At 49.2% G+C, this 26,191-nt stretch overlaps 1 protein-coding gene across 1 annotated transcript in view; it reads left to right on the top strand.

Moving 5' to 3' along the window:
* Window positions 1–26,191, top strand: part of SGPL1 (sphingosine-1-phosphate lyase 1) — a 744,463-nt gene that overhangs the window by 103,079 nt on the left and 615,193 nt on the right. Inside the window, exon 2 of the mRNA XM_069610737.1 lies at window positions 6,706–6,871. Coding sequence (XP_069466838.1) covers window positions 6,706–6,871 — 166 coding nt within the window. The remainder of the gene's footprint in view (window positions 1–6,705; window positions 6,872–26,191) is intronic.

The raw sequence follows: 26,191 nt of genomic DNA, 5'->3' as shown, positions 1-26,191 counted from the left end.
ACACTCTTACCAGGTGAAAACAATAAATCCAGCAAAGCTGCTGAGGGACTCGGTAGGTAAGGGAAATTAGCCATTCTGGAGAATTCTCCCTAACACTGCTCAAAATTCTTTCCTCTAGTCTTTTGTCCTAGTCCTGGTTAATAGGATTCTTGCTTTTTCGGCTGCATGCTCTGACCCACCTTCACCCTCGTCCTAGTTCGTGCCCATGCCCTCTTTCCCCAGTGTCCTCTGCCATCCCCGCCTGCCCTCTGCTTGCTCCCTCTTCCCTGTTTGCCCCTCTTGCCGCCACGTCTCCCGCTTGTTCCGTTGACCTCTCACTCCCGCCTGCACTCTACTACCCCCCCCCCCCCTCACCTCCCACACTCCCCTGGCCTGACTCCCTCCCCTTAAAGGAAGGACCATGGGTTTTTAGAGGATGGAAGTTAAAACTGATAGAGCATGGCACACACATCGGGACTGCCAGTTTACAAATTTTACATTCTGACTTTTGTACTCAACATAGAAAATACCCTCTGTACTCAATCATACAGGTAGCTTCCCTTTGTCCAAACAGGGTTTGGTGTTTCAGCCCTGCCTGTGGCTGACGAAATCACGTTTTCCTCTAGCAGGTGATGATCTTCCTCAGCAGGGCGCTAGCTCTCTGCCCCGCCTCTCAAACATTTGAATTTTCTCTAGGCAGCTAGAATAAAATGTACTAACAGACTACATGAACAAGTGGCTGAGATTCTTTAAATGAGTCGTGTGAAATAAAGTGATAAGGCGAGGTGAGTGGGAAAGGAGCTTTATTCTGCGGCCCCCGGAGACAAGGGCTGCCAGTTGGGAAAATGGAGCTTGAGCGTTCCGGGTTGGAACAAAGGGGAGGGGAGCATTCTTATTCCGGGTGGAATGGAGGGATGCTTAACATTACATCATCTCCTTACCTAAAGGAAAAAAGGAACGGAAAGAGGGGGGGGGGAAACAGGCAGAGCGGGGTGGGAAGGTTGGCTACAAGAATTGAACAGGCGGGCATGGTGGTCAGTAGTAGATGAAGTTGTTGCTGAAGTTTCGGATGATCTTGCGATTCCTTTTCGACAAACTCTTGGCCGGTCTTTCCTCGTAGGGGTGACAGGGTTCGTGCTTTCCTGCGTGTCTGGGGTGGTATGTCACTTCAAAAGAAAGTTCATTTCTTGATCTTACGCCATCATGTGAGTCTGTGGATGTGCTGAGTCTGCATGTGTCGTAGGTTGTTCTCTTGATGTTCTCTCTTGACCGAGCGTCGTTGATCTGGCTTTCGGAAGTGCTGGGTCTGCAGGTGTCGTAGGTTATTTTCACGAGGTCATCGTGTGACCATCTCTTCCCATCATCCAAGGAGACGGATTTGTCATGACAACGTGTGACTTTTTGTGGAGATCTGAATTTAGATTCACCCTTGAGTGTTTTCTTGGGTTCTCTTAGACATACCCAGTCTCCTTCCTGAAGGAGCATCTGTCTTGCTCTGTTCTTCTGGTCGTAATATGTTTTGTACTTATTTTGCGTCTCCTTTATAGTTTTGTGGATTTGTTCCATGTCCACTTTTGGTTCCAAGTTCATTCTTGCCTCACCGGTGTCTAAAAAGATCCATGCTGGTCTCAGTTGATCAGTTGCGGTTCTGCCCCGCAATAAGGTGAAAGGCTCAGAGTTAGTGGTGGAGTGTGGCGGCGTTCTATATGCGTACAAGGCTTCCTTGAGGGTTTCTCTCCAAGGCACAGCGTTGGCAGTGGCTAGTTGAATGACACTCTCTATCAGTCTGTTCATTCTTTCCACCAAACCGTTGGATATTGGGTGGTAAAGTGACGTAGTGATGTGGTTGATGGATTTTTTGTCGAGGAATTCTCTAAATTCCAGCGAGGTGAACTGGGATCCGTTGTCTGAGACTGTCTCTGGGGTCACCTTCCCTGTTGAATATTTCGGTTATTAAGTCAATGACCTTCTTTGTAGTAGCACTGTTTTCCACCACACCCCATTCAGTCCATTTGGAGGTGTAATCGACGATTACAATGAGAATATTTTTGCTTCCTCCAGATTTTCGAAGGGCCCATAATATCTATTGCCAGCTTTGACCATACATGTTTGGGTGTTTCAACAGGCTGGAGTGATGTTTTTCTTAATATTTTAGATTTGTCACTGGAAGCGCAGGCACTGCAGTTTTTCACTGTCTCTTCTGCCTCTTTCCACATGTTGGGCCACCAGTAGTTGTTCCTTATTCTGTTCTTTTTCAAACTTCTTCCTAGATGTCCTTCGTGGGCTAGGTCGAGTAATTTCTTTCTGAGTGCCACGGCTGGAATTACTCTGCTTCCCCTGAAGATGTGGTTTTCGTTCATGGATATCTCATTTTTAAATGGTGTGAATTTCGCCAAATTTTGTCCAGCACCGATCCAATCGTTCATCACAGCTCTTCTAATTTCTTGTTCTGTGTCGGCTTTGGTGATGCGTGTCCATTCATCAGAGGGAATGGCAGGATTTATGGTGGCTATAATGTCCTCGTTTGGATCTTCGTTTTCAATGTCTTGTTTGTTTTCGATGGTGGTTAGTCTGGAAAGACAATCTGCTACTTGATTCTGTGGGCCAGGATTGTAGTAAACTTGGAGGTTGTATTGCATGATGTCCAGAAACCAGCGTCTTATTCTCGGTGAAATGAGGTGTGGTGATTTTGACTGTAGGATGTTGACTAGAGGTTTGTGATCAGTTTTTAGGAGGATGGGTAAGCCCCAAATCAAATTCCTGAAGTGTTGTAAAACCCACTTGACAGCCAAAGCCTCTTTCTCGATGGTGCAATAGTTCAATTCAGCACCTCTTAGTACCCTGGAAGCGAACGCGATGGTTACAATGTTGCCATTCTGTTGCTGCTCCAGTACTCCACTAAGGCCGATCTTGCTGGCATCTACTGACACTATTGTTTTGGCTTTGTAATCAAACATTTTCAGGGCTGGGGCTCGGCTGATGTCGGACTTGAGGTTCTCAAATTCGTTCCTACATTCTGTGGACCATTCAAACCTGTTGGATTTCTTCATAAGGTTCCTCATGTTCTCTGTCTTGTTGGCATAGTTACTCACGAATTTGGAGTAGTACTCCGTCATCCCTAAAAAAACTTTTCAACTGGTCTTTGTTGGTGGGTTCAGCTAAACGCAATATTGTGTCTAGGAGTTTTTTCTTGGGGCGGATGCCCCTGGCGTCAATGGAATGTCCAAGATATGAAACTTGACTGCACTTTATGTTGCATTTCTCCAGCTTGAGGGTAAGTCCACTTCTTTGGATTATTTGTAATACGCCCATTAACTTGGCATCGTGTTCCTCCTCAGTTTTGTCTGATATAAGAATATTGTCCTGGAAGCATTGTACTCCATCGAGACCTCCGAAAAGATGCAACATGAGTCTTTGGAAGACTGCTGCGGCAGAAACGAGCCCGAATGGCATTCTATTGAACATTTATGCTCCCAAAGGTGTGACAAATGAGGTGAGGGCTTTAGAGCTGTCATCTAGAGCAATCTGGTGGTAAGCTGAGGAGAGGTCCAAGGTGCTAAAGAAACTTGCCGGTTCCATGGTCGAGAGAAGCTCAGATATGTTAGGAAGTGGGTACCTGTCGACCCATATGTTCTTGTTTAAGTCCCTCAGGTCAACACACATCCGTATGGAATTGTCGGGTTTCTTTACCAGGACAATGGGGGCCAGCCATTCAGAACTTTCTATGGGGTTGTATGATGTTCTCATTGCATAGACGTGTGAGTTCGTCTTTAAACGCTGCTTTCATTCGAAAGGGAACTCCACGTACTCGATGGACTACAGGGACAGCACCTCTTTTCAGTATGATTCTGTGTTGGAAACCTTTAAGTTGTCCGATTTTTTTCGCAGAACACTTTGGGAAATTGCTCAGCCAAGTTGCAGTTGATGTCCGTGTCATTCTTCAACACACTCAGTACAGGGATATCTTCCCCGGGATGAATTCTCACTTGGAGAGCGGTTTGCTCTTCCCATCCTATTACGGAGGACCCGTTCTTGGCTACAAACAACTTGCAGTATGTTTGCCTGTCATGAAACTTGAGCTTGATCCATGTGTACCCAATGATGTCAATAGGAGTCTTTCCATACCCTGTGGCTCTCACAGGAGAGTTTCGTAGATATTGGACTTTGCCAGAGAGTACCTTCACAAAGGTTTCAAGATCTACCATGGTATAGGGGGACCCGGTGTCCACCATTACCTTCAAAGGTATGTCGTTGACGTACATTTTGACCCATGGGCCGCTTGATTCTTGGAATGAAGTGACGGTGAGGATTTGTACTTGTGGGTGTATCGGATTGATGGATAGCATGTTGTCTGACATTTGATCATAGTCCACTGTCTTCACGGACCCGTGTCTGTTGACAGGTGGTCTGCTGCCATTGCCGGATCTACCTGGTCTTCCTCGGCTGTTTCGGCAGACTTTGGCAAAATGGCCCAACTGGCCACATTTGTAGCATTCAACATTGTTAGCCGGGCACATTTTCCCAGCATCGTGGCGCTTATACCACCCGCATTTCTGGCAGCGCGTGGGGTTTTGGTTGTCATAGGCTGATGTTCTCCCTCTTCTGGAATTTCCTCTAGTGTTTTGGGGTACATTTCTCACAGCCGCTACTAACGTGCCATCTTGATCATAGTCGGAGCTGCCTTCCACATATTTTACTTCAACACCCTCTTTAAGGGCCAGTCTCTCTTTCATGCAATGGTCCCCAAATTCCATACTCTTCACTATTTCGGTGGCCTGGTCCAACGAGGGATTCTTTGTCTGCCACAGTTTTTGCTGTATGCGGGGGTCAGCAACATTGAGCACAAGCTGGTCTCTTAAGTACTCATCACCTACACCCGTGAATTCACAAGTGGACATCAGCACTCTGAGGGAAGTTAGGTAAGCATCGACTGACTCACCCTTAGCCTGCTTCCGAGAAAAGAATTTGTATCTTTCCAGCACCACGTTTGTCTTGCTGCCGAAGTGTTTGGTGAGTTTAATCAAGGCGGTGTCAAATTTTCGATTGTTGTCTGCACCTGTACCATCTGGTTCCGGAAGCGCCCTGAATAGTCTCAGGCCCTCGTTTCCTAAGCAGTTCAGGAGGGTTGCTTCTTTGAGGTCATCGTTAAATTTACTCCCACCTATGGGCCTGAGATATATTTGGAAGCTGTCAAGCCATTGCTCCCAAGGGCAGGTTGGTGTTCCGGGGCAGGGAAGAAACTTGGAGGGATGTGGCACGTTCTGCATGACTGGATGGTGAGGATGGTGAAAAGTTTGTGGGTTGAGATGCGTTGCAGTAGTGGGTTATGGCACTGTGAGCGTTCTGAGTGGCGTGCTTGGTTGCCGTGAATGACAGGCTGGAGATGAGTGCACTGTCAGCTCATTAAGTAAGTCAAGCGTGTTAAATGTAAGACACTTTTTTTTTTTTTTTTTGTGTGTGCACTATTAATCCAATAGTTGCTTGATGCACAGTCGATCCAGGGTTCTGGAGATTATATGGTGCAAAATCGTCTCTCAGTCGATCACATTTGATGTTTTTTTCCTTATGGGGATGGCGAGCTGGTGATTCACTGATGGGGATGGCGAGCTGGTGATTCGCTGTAGGGGACAGCTGAAACTCCGCGTCGCCATGGCAACAAGATAGGGCCTGCTCAAAATGGCCGCACGCACGGCACGCAGAGAGGTCCTTTTCTCTGACTGCCGTTGGTCGGCGAGTCAAAGAATGCGCGCTCGCGCAACACTCTCGCTTCGGGGTGCCCCAAATAAAAAGAAAACTGGTACCTCTCGCTATCCGTGATCGAGTTGCTGCCGGCGGCCTGGCCCCCCCTCTCCCTCAGGGCGAAAGCATCGTGAAGGCCGCCTCTTTGGAGTCCGTGGTGATGGTGCGGGGGGGGGGCCACCGGGAAGGGTCGCCAAGTGTGCCGCCGTGGATGCAGCCAGAGCGCGGAGGAGGGGCTCCGGGGGCCGGTGTCACTCACTGGGGCTTGGGAAAATGCTCCTCGTCGCCAAGTGAAATAAAGTGATGAGGCGAGGTGAGTGGGAAAGGAGCTTTATTCTGCGCCCCCCGGAGACGAGGGCTGCCAGTTGGGAAAATGGAGCTTGACCGTTCAGGGTTGGAACAAAGGGGAGGGGAGCATTCTCATTCCGGGTGGAATGGAGAGATGACCTTCGTATATGATCTGATTTTGTTGATTTCACACCTGGCTAGATCTGGACACATTGGAGAACACTGCTTTCTCATCCTCGCATGAGGCTGCAGAAAGGGCTGTCTGGATGTACTTGTAAGAACTGGTTACTTAAATAGTGCCTCTTGCATTCCAAGGTTTGTTCTCCCACCTCCAAAGGGACCATCCCACAAACGACTTCTAATTAATTTTCGCACATGGAGAAGAGAGATTTGGGTGAGGAAGCTAGCAGGCACATCAACATGTGAATTTGCAGATGGGGGATCAAGCGTGGCAGTCAAAACAATACTTAACGTTTTTGATTGCGAAACCTTGCATCTGGGATCTTGTTTGAGTCTCATAAAAGGATTTTATGTATTATTGGAGGATAATTGGAATTTACGGATTAAGTACTCCAGTTCAAATTCTAAGAAATCGCTTCTACTGCAAGCTTTATGGCAGTCTGCATTTCTCTGGCAGTTTTCTGTCTTTGCATCTCTTGCATTGCTAATTATGTGCAAACTGTCTTTTTGTTATTACAGGATAATGTGATTTTATGTAAAGAGGTTGCCTTGAATTATCTAGAAGAAGCAAGGATTTTCGTGAATGATAGATGTGAAGGAGCAGAGCCGTGGCAGCTAATAGCATCAACCCTCATAGCTACCCTGCTGGCAGTGTGGCTTAAAGAGTTCCTCTTTCAGGATGAAAGTAAGTGTTGCAATTTATAATTTGAATTTGAATACTTGCCACAATGTTTACAGCGTAACTGTCAGTACATGTTTGTAGATTGCACTGGGAAACAAACGGTTAATTGTATTTGTTTTGTAGAGTGTGACAATCCTAGATGACTGTTGCTGTGTTTGTCCTAGAAATGACAGTAACAATAGTGTGACGTACAACAGCCAGAATCCAGCATATATTGTACATGGTAGACAAGACACAACTGTGTTGATTTTGTATATTAAATTAAAAGGCACTAGTTACACTGACTTTACAGATAATCTTTTAGAAATGTGAATTATTTGCTGATTTTTCTCAAAAACATCTGGTGATTTTCAGTCGATAACATGTTTTTTCATGTCTGCCATGCACAAACTTGAGCAAAACTGTTAATTTGCTGCTCAATTTTCTGAAAATGTTATGCACGTCCCTTTTACCCTGCTAATTGATTTCTGCCCAGCATAATTGGGCAATATACATGTCTGCATAAGTGTTCTTTCAGGGGCATGACTCTGCACTTCAATTACATTGACAACAGAACAATATTATGGTAGGGTGAGCCTACACATTTAGTGCGCCCCATGAATAGTATCATATCAGTCATGCACAGAACCGACGATTCTCAACAGAAGAGAGAAATCTTGAGGAATATTTGGAATTGCTTTATTTGCAAATTACTGTAGCCTTTAGTGGATGACACGTGTTTGGGCAAAAATTGACTTGCCTTTCTCAAATCCAGGCCTTGCTCACTTGCGTTAATCGAAACATAATGCAGGTTAGTGGTAAGTCATGGGCTCAATCCCACCGCATGCAGATGTGTACTCAGCTTGCTGAGTAGTCGCAAGCTGGACACATCCGCGGAAGCAGCTAGCATGTTGAGACCACTCGCGCACACATGGTTGTTACCCCAATTGATGTACTACCAAATGACCTACTGTAGAATTGAGCACATTTTTATCTTGGAATTGGTCAGGTACATTTTGGGGTTGGGTAAGGGAAATAGGTTAAGGTAGGGGTAATGCAGGTGGGTGGTCTCCCTCGTGTGTGTGTGTGTGTGTGTGTGTGTACACACTCTCTTTTTCTCCCCCCCCCCCAAAGATGGTGTCTTCAGATGTTAGTCAAAAGTGATTTCATCCAAATGTTGGCATTGAGGGCTTTGTTTATGTTTGGGTGGGGGGCCTGCTCCAGAAGCCTCATAGCCCAGGCTGTTCCATTATGTAAGGTTGGGGAACTGGGGTGTTTGGCTCAAAACCAGGCAGAATTGACATGTTGGTTCTTAAGGATAGAAGAGTCATTACAGATGCCTTGGGAACAGTTCCTGAACTTTGCGAGGCTAACAAAGGCCTTGGCAACCAAGTAGAACTCCATACAGGAGGAGCCCCCAACTACTCCAATCCTTCATACCCTACGCACCATAGGGACACAGACATGCTTTTTCGAGAGGATTGGGTCCTCCGACATATTCCATATCTATGACAGTAATCACCACAGCTGTGCTGCTTCGGAAAATCTTTCTGCGTCCTGCGTCGATGACATTGATACGCTGTCCTCGAAGGCCTCCATCGAGCTGACGTCACCGGGTGTTATAAGTAGGACGCAAGACACCCGTAGCCTCGGTTCAGTTTTTTCCGCTAATGTGTTTGCTTCAGAGATCTCGGCGTGCTTCGATTATACTGAATCCTGTTCTTTCGGTTCTTCGAACCTGTTTCTTCAATTGCTATCGGTATGTCGTCTTTGGCTTCTTCCACCCCGCGGTCCGGGTTTAAGAAGTGTCGGGTGTGCGGGTCTAAGATGTCGCTGACGGATACGCACAACGCTTGCCTCTGGTGCCTCTGGGAGGACCATCATACGGACGACTGTGTCGACTGCCAATCACTCACATCGAAGTGCTTGCGGGAGCGTAAGAAGAAGCTGTCGGTCGGTAAGCTGGCTAAGCCCCGGAAGTAGCGTTCCAGTGGTCTTTTGACGGACGATTCGAGCGGCGACTCTCCGCATCGTTGTCGGGAGTCCGTGGGTTCTCGGTCTGGGAGTTGGTCCCGCCATTCCTCTGCTTCTTCGAGGCACTCCAGGAAGCGCGGTCGCCTTCCGTCCTCTTCCAAGGACTCCACCCGTCGGCGGGTTGCTTGTTCCAAGAAGCATTCCATTCCTGAGGAATGGGATTCCTTCCGAAAGGAGATGTTGGCGATTTTTCAATCGCAGGGCTCAGGTCCGTCTTCGCCGTCTGCGGATGCCGGTCGTGGCCGTGCTAGAGACACTGCTCGTCTGCCTTCGGGCTCGAGCAGTCGTTGCGACCACTGCGTGCCTTCGAGGTCCCGGTCGGACAAGGATGGTCGCTCTAGACAAGCCCGTTCCAGGTCCCAGTCCTCGACGCCATCGAGACCGTGTGAACCTGTGAAGTCTTTGAGGAAGACATCGACGCCAAGGTCGCCGACGGACTCTCTCGAGGACCTGCCTCCGAGGAAGTCGTCGACGCCATCGGTGCCCAAGCTGTCGAGACACGCTCGGGGCTCCGCCCTCGAGGCCTTTGTCGAAGCAGTTAGCGGCGCGCTCGACACCGATTCCATCGACGCCTTTCGAGGCAGCTTTGTCAGGGATGCCTCGTGGTACGGGGGAACCCCCTAGAAAGGCTCTGGCAAAACATGTCTTTGTTCCTTTATCGGTTCCCTCTTTCCAGCCTCTGGATTATATTTCTGAGGTGGATGAGGGGGTCTGAGGAAGGTGTGGTTCCTGCAGAGGTCCCTGATGACATTGTTTCTGGTAATAGCCAGCTTGAGGAGCTGCGCCAATCATTGCATGACGTCAGTGGGCTCGACACCTCTCCGGAGGTGGTATTTGGTAGGCCTGAGCCTGGCACGCATGCCGACTCCTCTTATTGGCGCCTGATGTCGAGGGTCATGGATTACCTGGGGTGGTCTGCCCCCCTGGGGATTTTCAGCAGGATGACCTGACTGATATCGTGGACCAGGGTCCACCAACTGACCCATTGCTGCCATTCCATATGGCCTTGCAGAGCAGGGTGGCTGCGACTTGGACTTCTACGGAGAGTCTCCCGGCAGTGAGCAAGTCCTTGCAGAAGAAATATCGCCCAGCCAGTGGCGACCCCTGCTATTTGACCACGCACCCCACTCTGGAAAGTTTGGTGGTGCAGGCGGCTACGGCCCCCGCAAAGCAGGCGTTGTACCCTACCATCCCTCCTGATAGGAGCGACAAATGTTTTGACGGCTGAGCAAAGAAGGTATTTTCTTCTGGGGGTATGGCGCTTCAGGCTGCCAACTCAGTTTGTGCCTTGTCTCGTTTCACGCACACTCTGTGGAACTGTATTTCCCTAGCGGCTGATCACATTCCCGAAGGGGAGGAACGGGATAGTTTCCTTGCTATCGTGCAGGATGGCAAGGATGCCATGTGTGAATCCGTTCAGTCGGGTCTGGACATGGTTGATTGCGTCAGCCGGTCCATGGCGGCGAACACCGTAATACGCAGGTTTGCGTGGTTGCGGAAGTCTAGTTTTGCTCCTGATGTGCAAGCCCGGCTCCTCAACATGCCCTTTAATGGTGACCCATCTTTTTGGCAGCAAGGCTGACGAGAGTCTTGAGAGGTTGCAGACCTCCAAAGCTGCAGTGAAGTCGTTGGGTGCTGCAGTTCGCCAACCTCCGCCTTTTCGTCCTAGGGGACAGCAATGGAGGGGAGGTTCCTTTTGATTTTACTCGTCCTTTAGTAAATCGAGAGGAACTGCAAGTCAAAGGGGCAACCGTAGGAGTGCCAGAGGTGAAAAACAAGGTACTCGAGGTGCCAATGCCACGCGTGCATTTACCTCTTTGCCCTCAGGCACTGCCGCATCAGCTCAGTCATGAGGCCCATGCTTCTCCGGTTGGGGGAAGGCTGGCGTAGCATCTGGTAGAATGGCGTGCCATTACTTCAGATGTGTGGGTTCTGGAGATCATAGCCCACGGCTACTGTCTTCCTTTCCGGCAGAGACCTCACGACAATCCACCAGGGAACCTCTCTTTGAAGAGTCCGGATCTGCTCCTTGCGCAGGAAATTCAATCCCTGCTGGAGAAAGGCACCATAGAACTGGTGCCTGTAGCGGAGAGGAACAAGGGATGGTATTCCCCGTATTTTTTTATTGCGAAGAAAGACGGAGGATTGAGACCCATCATGGACTTGCACGGTTTGAACAAGCTCCTCAGGAAGGACAAGTTCAATATGGTTACTCTTTATAAAGTCCTCCAGGCCCTTCAATTTCAGGACTGGTTGGCGTCTCTCGAACTCGAGGGCGCTTATTTTCATGTGTCGATCCATCCAAAGCACAAGAAGTACCGGAGGTTTGCGGTTGGCGATGCGCATTTTAAGTTTCGGGTCCTGCCATTCGGATTGTCCTCCGCCCTGAGGGTCTTCACCAAGCTCATGGTGGTTGTGGCAGCGCATCTCAGGAAAGGGGGAATTCACGTCGACCCCTACCTGGGCGATAGGTTGATCAGGGCGCGCTCTCCCAAGCAAGTTCTGGATCATCTGTCCGTCACCTGCCACTCCCTTCACAAGCTGGGCTTCTCCCTCAAATTAAAGAAGTCCCACTTGATGCCAGCACAGCGGCTCCAGTACATCGGAGCGGTGCTCGACACATCCCTGGTGCAGTGTTGCCCTCCCCAGGTGAGGGCTCGCCACATTCAGCAGATGGTGCACAAGTTTCAACATGCCAAGAGGCTCCAAGCGTTCGAGTTCTTGAGGTTCCTCCGCTTCATAGCATCCTGCCTTCTTCTGGTGCCAGAGGCCAGGTTGCGGATGAGATCGTTGCAATGGGTTCTCAAGCTCCAGTGGTCACAGTGCTCTGGCAGGATGTTGGACCTCGTTCAGGTGCCGCCCTCGGTCGGCCAGGACCTTCTGTGGTGGGCCGTCAAAGGCAATCTGATGAGGGGTGGGGGTTCCGTTTTGGCTGCCCTGGCCGTACGTGACGGACGTGTCCCTCACGGGATGGGGAGCTCATGCCAACGAGCTGACAGTCAGCGGTCGTTGGTCTCCATCAGAGTACATACTCCATATCAATCTGTTGGACTTGAGGGTCGTCAGGCTTCCCCTGAAGGCTTTTCTGCTGACTGTGCGAGGAAAGAATGTCCTGATTCTGACAGACAACACAGTGGCCATGCACTACCTCAACAAAAAGGGTGGGGGCAGGGTCACTTCCTCGGTGCAGGGAGGCGATGCAGCTCTGGTTATGGGCCATCCAGCAGGGAATTTCGATCTCGGCAGTTCATCTGGCCGGAGACGAAAACGAGACGGCGGACGCTCTGAGCAGGCAGAACGCGATCTCTCACGAGTGGGAGTTGGCTCAGGAGATTCTCCTGGAGATCTTCGCCCTTTGTGGGACCCCTCAAGTGGATCTCTTCACCTCCAGTGTCAACCGGAAGTGCGAAAGGTTCTGCTCGCGGGAATTTCCTCCATGAGGAGCCTTAGGAGACGCGTTCGTGGTGGAGTGGTCATTCCCACTGCTGTACGCGTTTCCCCGTCATCCCGCAAGTGCTACGGAGGTGCGGTTCCCGGATGAACCTCATTGCTCTGGCATGGGCCAGGAAGACATGGTACCCGGACCTTCTCGACTTGTCCATCTGTCCTCCACGTTGTCTTCCCTACCGAGACGATCTGCTCTCACGGGAGGGGGCTCAGGTTCTCCATCCAGAGGTCAGATCTCTCAACCTTTACGCTTGGCTTCTGAAAGGTTGAGGTATAAGGATTGGGACCTCCCTGAAGACATGATGGAGGTGCTGCTTTCGGCCAGACGGCCGACAACTAAGTCCCTGTACCGTTGCCGTTGGAGTAAGTTCTGCGACTGGTGCAGGGTTCAGAATGTGGATCCTTTTTTAATGTGACATTCCTTTAGTTCTGTCTTTTTTGCTTTCTTTAGTCCACAGGGGCTTGCAAGTGGATACCATTTAAAGATTTAAAGGTTACTTGGCGGCGCTGTCCATATTTAAGCGCTCGTCTGAGGAGTGTTCTTATTTTAAAATTCCTTAATTTCTCAGTTTCTGAAAGGGCTCACTAATGTGTTCCCTCCGTCACCTTTCCAGGTGCCCGGTTGGGATTTGAACCTTGTTCTCAAGTATCTAATGGGTGTTTCATTTGAGCCTTTACATTCGTGTCCTTTGAGACTGTTAACCCTTAAAACTGTATTTTTAGTTGGGGTCACCTCCGCTCGCAGAGTGAGTAAGTTACAGGCACTTTCAGCCACCCTTCACTGTGTTTCATAAGGACAGGGTTGTCCATAGAGTTTGTCCTTCCTTTCTGCCGAAGGTGGTGTCGGAATTTCATTTGGGCCAGAAGGTCATTCTTCCGGCATTTTATCCTCCTATGCATCCTGGCAAGGACGAGGAGAGGCTCCATAGGTCAGACCCTAGGAGAGCTTTAAGTTTCTACATTTCACGCATATCCCGGGTCAAAGTGGACGATCAGCTCTTTATTGGTTACGCTGGAAGGCGTTTGGGACAAGCTGTCACTAAGCAGACTTTGTCTGGATGGATTATCTTGGCAGTTTCTGAATGTTACTCCTTGGCGGGTAAGGACCCTCCTGTAGGCTTACGGGCCCATTAGACCAGGGGTATGGCTGCCCTGCAGAGGGGTGTTCATATTCGTCATCGATGCAGGACGTAGACGCCGAAAGCTTTTCCGATGCAGCACAGCTGTGGTGATTACTGTCATAGATATGGAATATGTCGTCGGACCATCCCATCGAAAGAACGTTACCAGGTAAGAGTAACTTGTTCTTCTCTTATAAGAATGCTTTTTTATTAAATGCTTTGAGATTATGCTGTGCGACGTCAGTTGTACTCCCTGTTTTAGATAATTGAAAATAAAACCGACATTTGCCAACTTCCTGAGTCTGTCTTATTGCTTAGAGTGAGAGTTATTCTCAACCCCATCCATAGTAGGCTCCTATATTGGATTACTTGCGGAGCAACAGAGGAGGGAAGCCATGATGCTAGTATATGAAGGGAGGAAGCCTCGAATAACAGTATTAACATCGCTGTAGACCTTGCTGAAACAGGGTTTAAGCATTTTGGACGGGGCTAGTCCTTCGACGACAGGCATGGTTACATTGCACTGATTTTCGGCAGGAAGTTCAGCACAAAGTAATAGATGTGCCATGTGAAGGGGAATATTTTTTGGGTGATAAGATTGATGCCCTTAACCATGAAAGCAGACACTGCTAGGTCTTACGGCCCCAAAGGGCAGACAGCCCTTTTGCTCCTTTCGGGGAACCTCGGGTAATTCAAGATTCTCATCCTCCAGGGACAACAAAAGCTACAGTAGACCCGGGTACTACTCTCAGGTCTACAAGAGGAATTATCCATCCTCCCAGAGCAACAGGGAATACCATCCAGGACATCGAAAGCCTGAATCAGCCACCTCTCAAATAGGTAGGCAAAATAAGGCACAACAATGACGGCCTATGGGGCAATCAAGTGGGGAGAAATGTGGCGTCCTACCTCAACGGGTGGTAAATAATAACAAGACAGGTGGGTGCTAGATGCCATCCAGTACGGCCACTTGAGTTCAAACGCTTACAAACCCAATACCTCCCGTAAAAGTATCTCATCCGCACCTTACAATTTTACAACAGGGGGTGCGTCAAATGTCAAGGAAAAGTGGGAATCCAAAGAGTTCCTCCTTCGGAAAGAGGAGAATTAGTATACCCCAGGTCATTTGTTGTCAAGACACCAGACTGTAAGTGGCGGCCCATCCTGGAAAGCTAAACCAAAAACATCAAAAAGCAGAAGTTCAAGATGGTGATGCTTCAGGATGTCATAACAGCTATACAACTACACGAATATCTGGCTGTGTTGAACCTCAAGGATGTATACTTCCACATTCCAATACATCCAAGGCACCGAAAGTGCCTCAGGCTCATAGTTGGCAAAAGCCATTACCAATTTTGGGTGCTCCATTCAGCCTAAAATCAGCACCCAGGACGTTCACAAAATGCTTGGCACCAGTAGCAGCCTTTCTCTGAAAACAGGGCCACCACGTATGGCCTGTACTTGGACGACTGGTTGGTTCCAGGTTCAACATATCAACAAACCATGTTTTCCCTGAGACAAACTTGGCTCCAACAATTGGGATTTACAATAAATTACACCAAATCTTGCACACTTCCCTCAAAAAATGTGGTGTTCCTGGTCAGTCAATTCCTCACGGACCATAGTCTTGTCAGACCCTCTTCATACAGGGTGAAAACATTGATACTACTAGCAAACTTTTTCACACCAAACTAGTACTGTTCGCACATACATGGCTCTCTTGGGGACGATGTCTTTCTGCATCCCTCTAATTCCCCACTTCAGGCTGCATATGCGGCTAGTGCAAAAGTTCCTGGTGACCAGATGGTCACAAATCCGGGGTTCCTGGTCAGACAAAGGTACCATCACTCGTATTCTCTGAAACACACTAAAATGGTGGACATGCCCCTACAGCATCGCATTGGGAATGCCTCTTGTGGAACCCAACTACAATCTCCCGATTGTGATGGCTGCCTCCCTAGTGGGGTGCGGAGCACATTTGGGCAAGCATCTAGTCAAAGGCCTTTGGACTCCCGAAGAATCCATCCTCCACATAAATGTGCTGGAACTGCGGGCAGTACATTTGGGCTCTGAAATACTTCCTCCCGCTAATCAAGAATGTAGTGGTTCGAGTCCTCACGGACAACACAACCACAATGTTTTATCTGTGGAAATAAAGGACTAACAGGGTCAAGCACCCTGTCACAAGAAGCACAGACCATTTGGCACTGGATTATCCAACACAGTAGTTTACTTCAAATCTTCCACCTTCCGGGGGATACAGAACAAGCAAGCAGACACCCTCACCAGGGATTTGTTGTAATCACATCAATGGCAACTGCACAACCTCCGGATAGCCAAGATTTTCTCGACATGGGGTCATCCTCTTCTAGACTTCTTCGCCTCCCAGGGTGATCCAGATAGACATGTACAACATCGACTCCCCAGTTGATACAGGCCCCCCCACCCCCCGTTTCAAACTCGCCCATAAATAATCAGCCTCATCTGAACTAAGTACTCATCAAAGCGGCTGAGCATTTCCAAATATCTACCCAAGAGGATCCACAGGACAAGGATTTCGTTGATGAGATCTTGGGAGGTAAAAAGGCAGTATCTCAATGTATTCCCATACTAAAGTCTGCCCAGTGAAAGGTACAACCCTCGCTGGAAACACCTAATCGGACTCGAGCAGTGAACCACTGCATAGAAAAACTTTTCAGACCTCCCTCATCAGACATGCTGTACATCAGGGGGCAGCTAAATCCTGACTCGCTCGTTGTTACTACAACAAGGAAAAGAGCAGGTAATCCCCTAGCCTCTTCTGAGACTCCTCCAGACAAGGAAAGTAAAAGGCTATACACAATGGTCAGGATGGTTGTCTCTTCCGCTGCATTCCAGACCAGAATAGCTAATAATTCTATGAGCCAGTTACAACTGCCATAAATAGGATGCAGTCTCAGTTTTAGTCTCCTCAGCCCCGCAACCCTTCAAGACTCAATTAGCAATGGTGGCTTCAGAAGGAAGGGCAGTTTCAAGCTGCTAGCTAAAAAGCAGGATTGACGCCGCAGACCACGCTGGCAGAATCGTAGCCGAGGGAAACATTATTAAGCATCACGCTCGGTTACGCCAATCCAGATTTAAGCCAGAGACACAGGCCACTATCATTAACATGCCCGTCGAGCCCAATGTGCTCTTTGGCAAGGCCGTCGAGGAAGCCTTGACGACAGCCAAGGAAGAATATGATGCACTGAAATCATTGGGCCAATTGACCAATAAACCTCCTGGCCATAGAGGAAACGGCAATTTTCGTCGCTCACAGACAATTTTCCCAGAGGGGTTCAAGCTATAACCAAAATCGGGGAACAGCATGGGGGAACAATCGAGGACAAGCCTTTCAGAATTACCAGAGGACTGTGCAGAACATGCGGCTGGGGAAGGGGTCCCTCCTCCAGAGGTGTTACCCCACCTCAAACAGTGACATCCCGCTTCAGGTGCCCTCCCATGCCCCTCTAGTAGGAGGCCGCATTTCCAACTTCACCCAAGCATGGGAGGGAATCACCTCAGACAGATGGGTGCTGTCCACCGTAGCAGGTGGGTATTGTATAGCGCTCCTCGAGTGACCCCGGAACCCCCCCCCCCCAACACTAGAAAACCCACTACAAAGAAGACCAGCGCATCCTCCTCAGGGAAATCGCCACGCTGCTCCAAAAGGACGCCCTAGAAATCATCCCGGCCAACCAGGTAAACAAAGGTATTTATTCAACTTACTTCCTTGTGCCAAAGAAAGATCTAACATTGTGCCCAGTATTAGATTTACACCCTGCAAACAAATGTCGAGCCACAATATTTCTGCATGACTACGCTACAAGAGGTAATCCCTCTGTTAAAAAAAAGGGGATTACCTGGCCACACTGGATATGAAGGATGCCCATTTTCATATTTCAATGTTCCCAGCGCACAGAAGATTCTTGCGTTTCAAGATCGCGAACGGGCACTACAAATTCAAGGTGCTGCCCTTCGGAATAGCATCTGCTCCAAGGGTATTCACAAAGGCACTGGCGGTGGTGGCAGCACACCTGCGCAGGGCGGCAATCCCAGTGTACCCTTACCTGGACGACTGGCTGATTACAGGGGAGTCTCCCTTAATTTTCAGGCAAAACATTCAAAGAACTATCAACCTTCTTTTAATTGGGCTTTTCCATCAATGAGAAACAATCAAGCCTAGTGCCAAGCACAACAAAACCGTCCCTATGAGCTGTTATAAACACAGAAGAGGGGTTGGTCTTTCCATCAGAGGAAAGCTTCCAAAACATGTTACTGCAAATACTGCATTATCAAGCCGGCCACCAGATAAGCGTACGCCAAGCGATGAGTTTAATAGGCATGATGGCATCTTGAATTTACCTGGTACCTCACGTGTGCCTGCGACCCATGCAGGAGTGGTTGGTGTAACAGTGGTCTCAGCAAGTGGTCAGTGGGTCCATCTAGTGGTCGTTTCACCAAAACGCGTGTACAAAATATTCGCTGGTGGACAAGAGAAAATCTGTTGTAGGGAAACCCTTCCACGATCCGGAAGTACAAGCGATTGTCACGGCAGACTCCTCACTCGCTGGGTGAGGGGCTCATTACCTTCACCACACAGCTCAGGGTCTGTGGTCTCATGCGGCAGCACAGAACCACATCAATCTACTGGAACTACCGGCAGTATTCAAAGCCCTTCAGGCATTTGAATTTTACTTAGCGAAACAATCTGTGCAAGTCCTGACAGACAGCGCTACGGCAATGTTTTACATCAACAAACAGGGTGGGGGGGGGGAGGGGCACACATTCTCCAAATCTGTCCAGGCTTGCACAACAAATTTGGAGATGGGCACTCAAACGGAAAATAATCCTATCGTCACAGCATGTTCCAGGGGAACTCAACTTTCTGGCAGACTCACTGAGACGAGATCCCCTACCAGAGGAAAACGAATGGCAACTACACGCAGGAATCGTAGAGCACCTCTTCTCTCTATGGAGTTCCCCACATTAGACTTGTTCGCTACAAGCGAAAAGATTCAATGCCCAGTCTTCGCGTCCAGGTTCCCCCAGCCAGGCTCCAAGCCGAACACCCTATGGATGAACTGGTCAGGGAAGTTTGCTTACGCTTTCCCTCCCCAACACCTCTCATGAGAAAGGTGGTGAACGAGGTCCACAAGGAACAAGTGACGCTCATCCTAGTTGCTCCTGTGTGGTTAAGACAACCTTGGTATCCACATCTGCGCAAACTGGCGATGTGCGATCCTATCAAGCTCTCGTGCCCGTACAATCTGCTCACTCAGCACGGGGGACTAACAGTGCACCCTCAACCTCACTCAATGAACTTGGCAGCATAGCTCCTGAAGTCATAGAGTTCGGGCATCTTAACCTACCACAGAGGTTTATGTATATCTTGAAGGAAGCAAGAAAGCCTGACACAAGGCACTGTTATTTCGACAAGTGGAGATTAGTAATTTGGTGCCAGTCTAAACAAATTAACCCCATAGAATGTACTCCTTCCCACATTCTAACTTCTATGCTCCACTTGCTAGATTTAGGGTTAGTATTCAACTCTTTAAAGGTCCACCTGGCGGTCTTGTCAGCCTATACCGCCTCCCTCAAGAAGGTCTCATGGTGGAAGGTACCTGTCATCAAAGCATTCATGGAGGCAGTAAAGAGACTCCACCCTCCAATTTCAAACCCGCCGCCAGGATGGGATCTCAATGTTGTACTCGCTAAGCTTATGCGACCCCCCTTTCGAGCCAATGCATAAGTCTAGTCTTCAACACTTGACTTAACTGCCTTCTTACTGGCTATTACTTCCATAAGAAGAGTTGGTGAAATACAAACCCTGTCAGTGCAGGATCTTTTCTTTATGATACAAGGACAAGCTGGTTTTACGTACTCACCGTAGGTTTTCCCCTAAATTCATGTCTACATTTCACATAAACCACTCTATTGAGCTACCAGCTTTCTTTCAGAACCCCACCAGCTCAGCTGAGGTAAAACTCAACACACTAGATGTGAGGAAGGCGGTCCTTTACTATGTAAACAAGACCAGACTGCTAAGAAAAACAGAGCAACCGTTTGTCTCATACCAACAGGCAGAGCAGAGGACAGCATTAAAAAAAAATGCCATCTCCAGGTGGATAGTCAGATGTATACAATTGTGCTATTCCCTATGAAACAAGACACTGCCTTTCACACCCAGAGCTCACCCCACAAGAGCCACTCTTGCTTTCATTGCAAATGTCCCTCTAGACAGCATTTGCAAAGCAGCTACATGTAGCTCAGTACACCTTCACTCAGTATTACTGCATTGACGCTCATTCCAAGACATACACAGGTGGGACAAGCGGTTCTAAGATACCTCTTCGTCCATGAACCTTGTCACATCCACCACCTTCTCCTAACACTGCTTGCAAATCTATGCACAGCATGTGATCTAAGCAGATCCACAAGCCTCAAAAGGGATTCATTACTCACCATAATCGTATTTCTGATGTTTGTATCTGCTTAGATTCACATGTGCCCCCCCTTCTGAGAGAAGGTGCATGGATGCTTATGAGCTTGTCTAATATGTATCTGCTTGGATACAACTGTACTCGCGCTACACTTCATGCTACCTCATGTCAGTAAAATAACAATCTGAGGGACCTCGATGCTTGAAGGACCATGGGTACAGTGGACGTCACACTAGGGATAGTATTACTGGTACGCCCTGTCGGCGTCCCTTTTTGAGTTTTGAAAACTGTAATACTCTGCAGCTTCCACTAGATGTCTGCCTATGCACAGCATGTGAATCTAAGCAGATGCATGCCTCAGAAATAGGATTACGGTGAGTAATGTATTTTATATATATCTATATAGATAGATATAGATAGAGACAGAGATATATATATATTTCTGAGGCTTGTGGAATCTGCTTAGATCACATGCTGTGCATAGGCCGACATCTAGTGGAAGCTGCGGAGTATTACAGTTTGTTTTTCGAAACTCGAAAATGGGCGTCGACACAGGCGTGCCAGTAATACTATCCCTAGTGTGACGTCCACTGTACCCAAGATCCCTCACGCGTCTAGGATCCTCAGATTGTTTTTTTCCGCCATACTGGTCGGAAGCATCTTGCGGAGTCCCCTGGCCTTAGCCTTACTTTTGCTAATTATTGAAGTTTAAAATTATTTATTGACATCCTTCCCCACCCCAACGTCGACCCTCGACGACGGCTGGAGAAGACATCGACCGTCGGCTGCTGCACGACGGATCTGGGCCTCGGAAGGCCGCTGGCCTCAGCCCGGGCCTAGTAGGCCGCTGGCCTCGGCCCTGCAAGTAGGGAGAGTGGGGGGTGGTACATACTCTTCACTCTTGGTATATAGGTACACCTTATATATTTCCAACACTTACCAGCCCGCTGCCTCAAGGTGCGTATGGAGGGTACCCCTTTCCAATTCTGCCCCAAGTGCAACCGCAAATACCCTTGGGTCGACAGGCACGCCACGTGCAATCTCTGCTTGCCGAGGGACCACCCCGAAGCGAACTGCAGAGCGTGTAGTAGGTTTAAGCCTAAGACACTTAAGGACCGTTCGACAAAGCGTTGGGCCCACCACGCCAGGCAGGCGGCCATGGCAGCGGAGGGCGCCTTCAGCGATGGCAGCGACGCCGTACTTTCGGACGGCGAGGGCATTACGGCGTCGAAAGACTGCCGAGCGCAGGTCCCGGACCTCGGAAGGTTGTCCGGCAGGGCGGCTATGGGGAAGACCCCCGGCGACGCAAGCGCTACACACCCTACACACACTAAGCACACTAAGTCCAACCGAACCTCGACGACGTCGACTTCTCGGAAAGAGGCACAGATAGAACGGTCCGACTCGGTGTCCTCTGGGCGCTCTCGATCGAGATCGCCTCATGACGCAAGGCAATCATCCACTCTTGCCAAGAGTGCCTCGCTCCCTAGATTAACGGAAGTTCGATCGTCGGAAGACGAAGACGACTTCCACCCCCAGGCCGCGCTCCAGGAGACCGAGGCCGCAGTTAACACCAGCGAGGCCCCATGCTCGAAACACACAGATACCTCTCCCGACCCTCGACGCCAGGCGTCGAAAGTCTCTGGGGCCTCCAAGGGGCAGGGAAATCATTTTTCCACGCACGGGGAGGGGGGGAAACAGCGGAAAGCACAGCCTTCCACTCCTAAGCAGACAGACAAACACAAATCTACTGGGACATCAACATCCAGCAAGGGTACCCTTGATAAGTCCTCTAAGTTGCCTACTAAAGTCATACCCTGTTCCAAAGAATGGTCCAGTGAAGACATAGACAGGGTCATGTCAAGGATGTCTTCCTTAGCTGATTTTCATGACAAAAACCCAGAACATTTCCTTTCGTATGACCCTCAAGGGGCCACACCCTCAGGCTCCTCTGATCCTATCCCCCTAAGTAAATAGGCCCGGTTCGAAAGACCTGAACCCTTCGAGGTGCAGCCTTACTCTACTCCATACTCTACTCCACACCCCAGATACCAAGGACAGCCTTTCCCTGAAGGGGACCAGGAGTTTAACATTATGGAGGAACAAACCGGGACTAAATACTATGCGGATGATGAGGACCTGGAGGAGGTAGAAGATGAGCAGGAAATTTACAGAGTAGATTCCCCGGTAGAGAGCGAAGCCCCAGTTACCGACTCGCCAGTTGATAACCAGCCCCTCCTTAATGAAGTTCTCGCTCGCGCAGCAGAACATTTTCACATCGACACCCACGGTGTACAGGAGGAAAGGGACTTCGCAGAAGAGTTGGTGGGAGAGAGGAGGCCGGTCGCTCAGACCATCCCTATCATTAAATCCATCCAACGTAGAATAGATCCATCCCTGGTGAATCCTAACCTCACCAGAGCCGTCAACCCCAGAGTCGAAAAACTTTTTCGGGCAGCCCAGTCTGACCCTCTTTATATAAGAGGACATCTTAGACCAGACTCCCTAGTGGTTACCAACACTCGGAAGAGGGCTGGGACACCCTTTATCGTCGTCAGAAGCTCCTCCCGACAAGGAGAGCAAAAAACTGTATGGGTTTGGCAGGAAGGTAGCCTCAACGTCCGCCTACCAAGCAAGGATTGCAAACTCCACCACCCTGTTGGCAAGTTACAACTGCCATCAATGGGAAGAGGTCGCGGCGCTCATAGCCTCTGCTCCTGAACCGTTAAAGGGCCAGTTGGCTCGGATCTCGGCAGAAGGGAGAGCCGTGTCTGGTTGCATATTAAAAGCAACTTTCGACGCCGCGGACAACGCAGGGAGATTGATAGCGGAAGGTACTGTTATCAAGAGACATGCGTGGTTACGGCAGTCGGGGTTCAAGACAGAAACCCAGGCTTCATTAATAGACAAGCCGGTGGAACCCGATCTATTGTTTGGGAAAGCGGTCGAAGACGCACTTAAGAATGCCAAGGACGAATACGAGACTCTCAAATCCCTTGGCCAGCTTACCAACAAACCCCCTAACCAGAGGGGGAACAGTAATTTTCGTCGCCCACGCGGCCAAAATTCACAAAGAGGCAACTATGCCCAAGGACAGGGTACACAATGGAACAACAACCAGCAGTCTACCCAAAGTTACGGCAGGGGTAACAAGAGAGGTCGTGGAAGAGGCAGAGGCAGCCCCAACAAGGGAGGTGGCACGCCTCCACCAAAGCAGTGACGCTCAGTTCAGGGTCCCTTCTCACGCAACCCCAGTAGGGGGACGCATTTCCAACTTCACCCAGGCTTGGGAAGGGATCACCTCAGACAGATGGGTGCTGTCAACAGTGTCCACAGGATATTGTATAGAATTACTGCAGCGTCCCCAGAACCACCCTCCACGACAAAGAATACACTCCTTAGAACATCAGAAGATCCTTCTCGAGGAGATCGCCATTCTGCTAGAAAAGGACGCGATAGAACTCGTCCCAGGACACCAGGTAAACAAGGGTATCTATTCAACTTACTTCCTTGTGCCAAAGAAAGATTTGACAATGCGCCCAGTATTGGACTTACGGTCTGCCAACAAGTATGTCAAGCCCCAAAAATTCCGTATGACCATGCTACAAGAGGTAATCCCCCTCCTAAAAAAGGGGGATTACATGGCAACCTTGGATATGAAAGATGCTTATTTTCATATTTCCATGCTCCCAGCGCACAGAAAATACTTGCGCTTCAAGGTGGACAGTCGCCACTACCAATTCAAGGTACTGCCCTTCGGGATAGCTTCAGCACCAAGGGTATTCACCAAGGTACTGGCGGTGGCAGCTGCACACCTACGCAGGGAGGCAATCCCAGTGTACCCTTATCTGGACGACTGGCTCATAACGGGGGAAACCCCAGGAATTTGCAGGTCAAACATTCAGAGGACTATCGACCTCCTCCACGAATTAGGCTTCTCTATCAACGAGAAGAAGTCAAGTCTGGTGCCAAGCACCTCAAAACAGTTCCTAGGAGCAATCCTAGATACTCAGAAAGGGTTGACCTTCCCTTCGGAAGAGAGAATTCGGAATATACTACTGCAAATTCCACATTATCAGTCAGGTCAACAAATAACGGTACGCAAAGCAATGCGGTTACTGGGCATGATGGCGTCATGCATTTACCTGGTCCCCCACGCGCGTCTGCGCATGCGTCCCATGCAGGAATGGTTGGCGAAACAGTGGTCTCAGGCAAGTGGTCAGTGGGACGATCTAGTGGTCGTTTCGCCAACACTCGTACAGAGCTTACACTGGTGGACAAGAGAGAATCTCGCAAGGGGAAAACCCTTTTACGATCCCGAAGTACAGGCAGTGGTGACTACAGATGCATGCCTGACTGGGTGGGGAGCTCACCATCTCCACCACAAAGCTCAGGGTCTCTGGTCTCACTCAGTAGCCAAGAACCACATCAACCTGCTAGAGCTTCTGGCAGTATTCCGAGCGCTTCGGGCGTTCGAGCCCCATCTGCTAAACTTGTCGGTGCAGATCCGGACGGACAGCACGACAGCCATGTTCTATCTGAACAAACAAGGAGGGACTCGTTCGCCAAATCTGTCCAAGCTTGCCCAGAAAATCTGGATATGGGCACTCAGACGGAACATCTTCCTGTCATCACAACATGTTCCAGGGGAGCTCAATTCCCTAGCGGATGCCCTAAGCAGAGACTCCCTCCCAGAAGAACACGAATGGGTCCTTCACAGAGATATCGTAGAAGATCTCTTCTCTCAGTGGGGTTTCCCCACTATAGACCTATTCGCCACAAGCGAAAACAAACAATGCCCAGGATTTGCATCCAGGTTCCCCCAGCCAGACTCCCAAGGGAACGCCCTGTGGATGAACTGGTCAGGGATGTTTGCGTACGCTTTTCCACCAACTCCTCTCATCAGAAAGGTGGTGTACAAGATGAACAAGGAATCGATGACGCTCATCCTAGTTGCTCCCATGTGGGCGAGACAACCATGGTTTCCACACCTACGCAGGATGGCGGTGTGCGAGCCCATCAAACTCCCAGCCTGGTACAACCTACTGTCCCAGCAACAAGGTCAAACAGTGCACCAGGAACCCAACTCAATGAACCTGGCAGCATGGCTCCTGAGGTCATAGAGTTTGGGCATCTCAATTTACCACAGAGGTGTATGGACATCCTAAAAGAATCCAGGAAACCAAACACAAGGCACTGTTACTTTGACAAGTGGAAGAGATTCGTTATTTGGTGCCAGAATAAACGAATCAACCCAGTTGATTGCACTCCTTCCAACGTTGTAACATACATGCTCCACCTGCTGGACGCAGGTTTGGTTTTTAACTCTCTGAAGGTACACCTGGCAGCCTTCTCGGCTTACACCACATCCCATAACAAAGTATCGTGGTGGAAAGTACCAGTAGTTAAAGCCTTCATGGAAGGAGTAAAGAGACTTCACCCTCCTATTTCGAACCCACCGCCAGGATGGGACCTAAATGTGGTGCTAGCTAAGCTCATGGGCCCCCCTTTCGAACCCATGCATAAAAGTAGTCTCAAACACCTGACTTATAAAACGGCCTTCTTAGTAGCCATTACCTCTATAAGAAGGGTCAGTGAAATTCAGGCTCTGTCAGTGCAGGATCCTTTCTTTACTATCCACAAAGACAAACTGGTTTTACGCACACACCCTAGGTTCTCACCTAAATTTATATCTAAGTTCCATGTAAACCAGTCCATCGAGCTTCCGGCTTTCTTCCAGAACCAGCAAAGCTCAGCTGAGGTGAAACTACACACCCTTGATGTGCGTAGGGCGGTCCTCTACTATGTAAATCAAACCAGACCGCTAAGGAAAACAGATCAACTGTTTGTCTCCGTACCTACAGGCAGAGAGGGGGATCGCGTCTCTAAAGGCGCGATCTCGAAGTGGATTATCAACTGTATACAGCTGTGTTACTCTCTTTCTGAAAAAACTCTGCCTTTTACGCCAAGGGCCCATTCTACTAGAGGCATTGGGGCCACTCAGGCTTTCATTGCAAATGTTCCCCTCGACACCATTTGCAAAGCAGCTACTTGGAGCTCTATTCACACTTTTACTCAGCATTACTGCATTGACACTCATTCCAAGACAGATACACAAGTGGGACAAGCGGTTCTAAGACACCTGTTTGCTCATGACCCTTCTCACATCCCACCTCCTTCTTCTGGTACTGCTCGCTAATCTATGCACAGCATGTGATCTAAGCAGATTCCACAAGCCTCAGAAGGGATACATTACTCACCGTAATCGTATTTCTGATGCT

Source organism: Ambystoma mexicanum, chromosome 8, assembly GCF_040938575.1.
Source record: "Ambystoma mexicanum isolate Mex_15411 chromosome 8, UKY_AmexF1_1, whole genome shotgun sequence".
Classification (NCBI taxonomy): domain Eukaryota; kingdom Metazoa; phylum Chordata; class Amphibia; order Caudata; family Ambystomatidae; genus Ambystoma; species Ambystoma mexicanum.
This window is presented reverse-complemented; position numbering and strand designations above follow the sequence as displayed.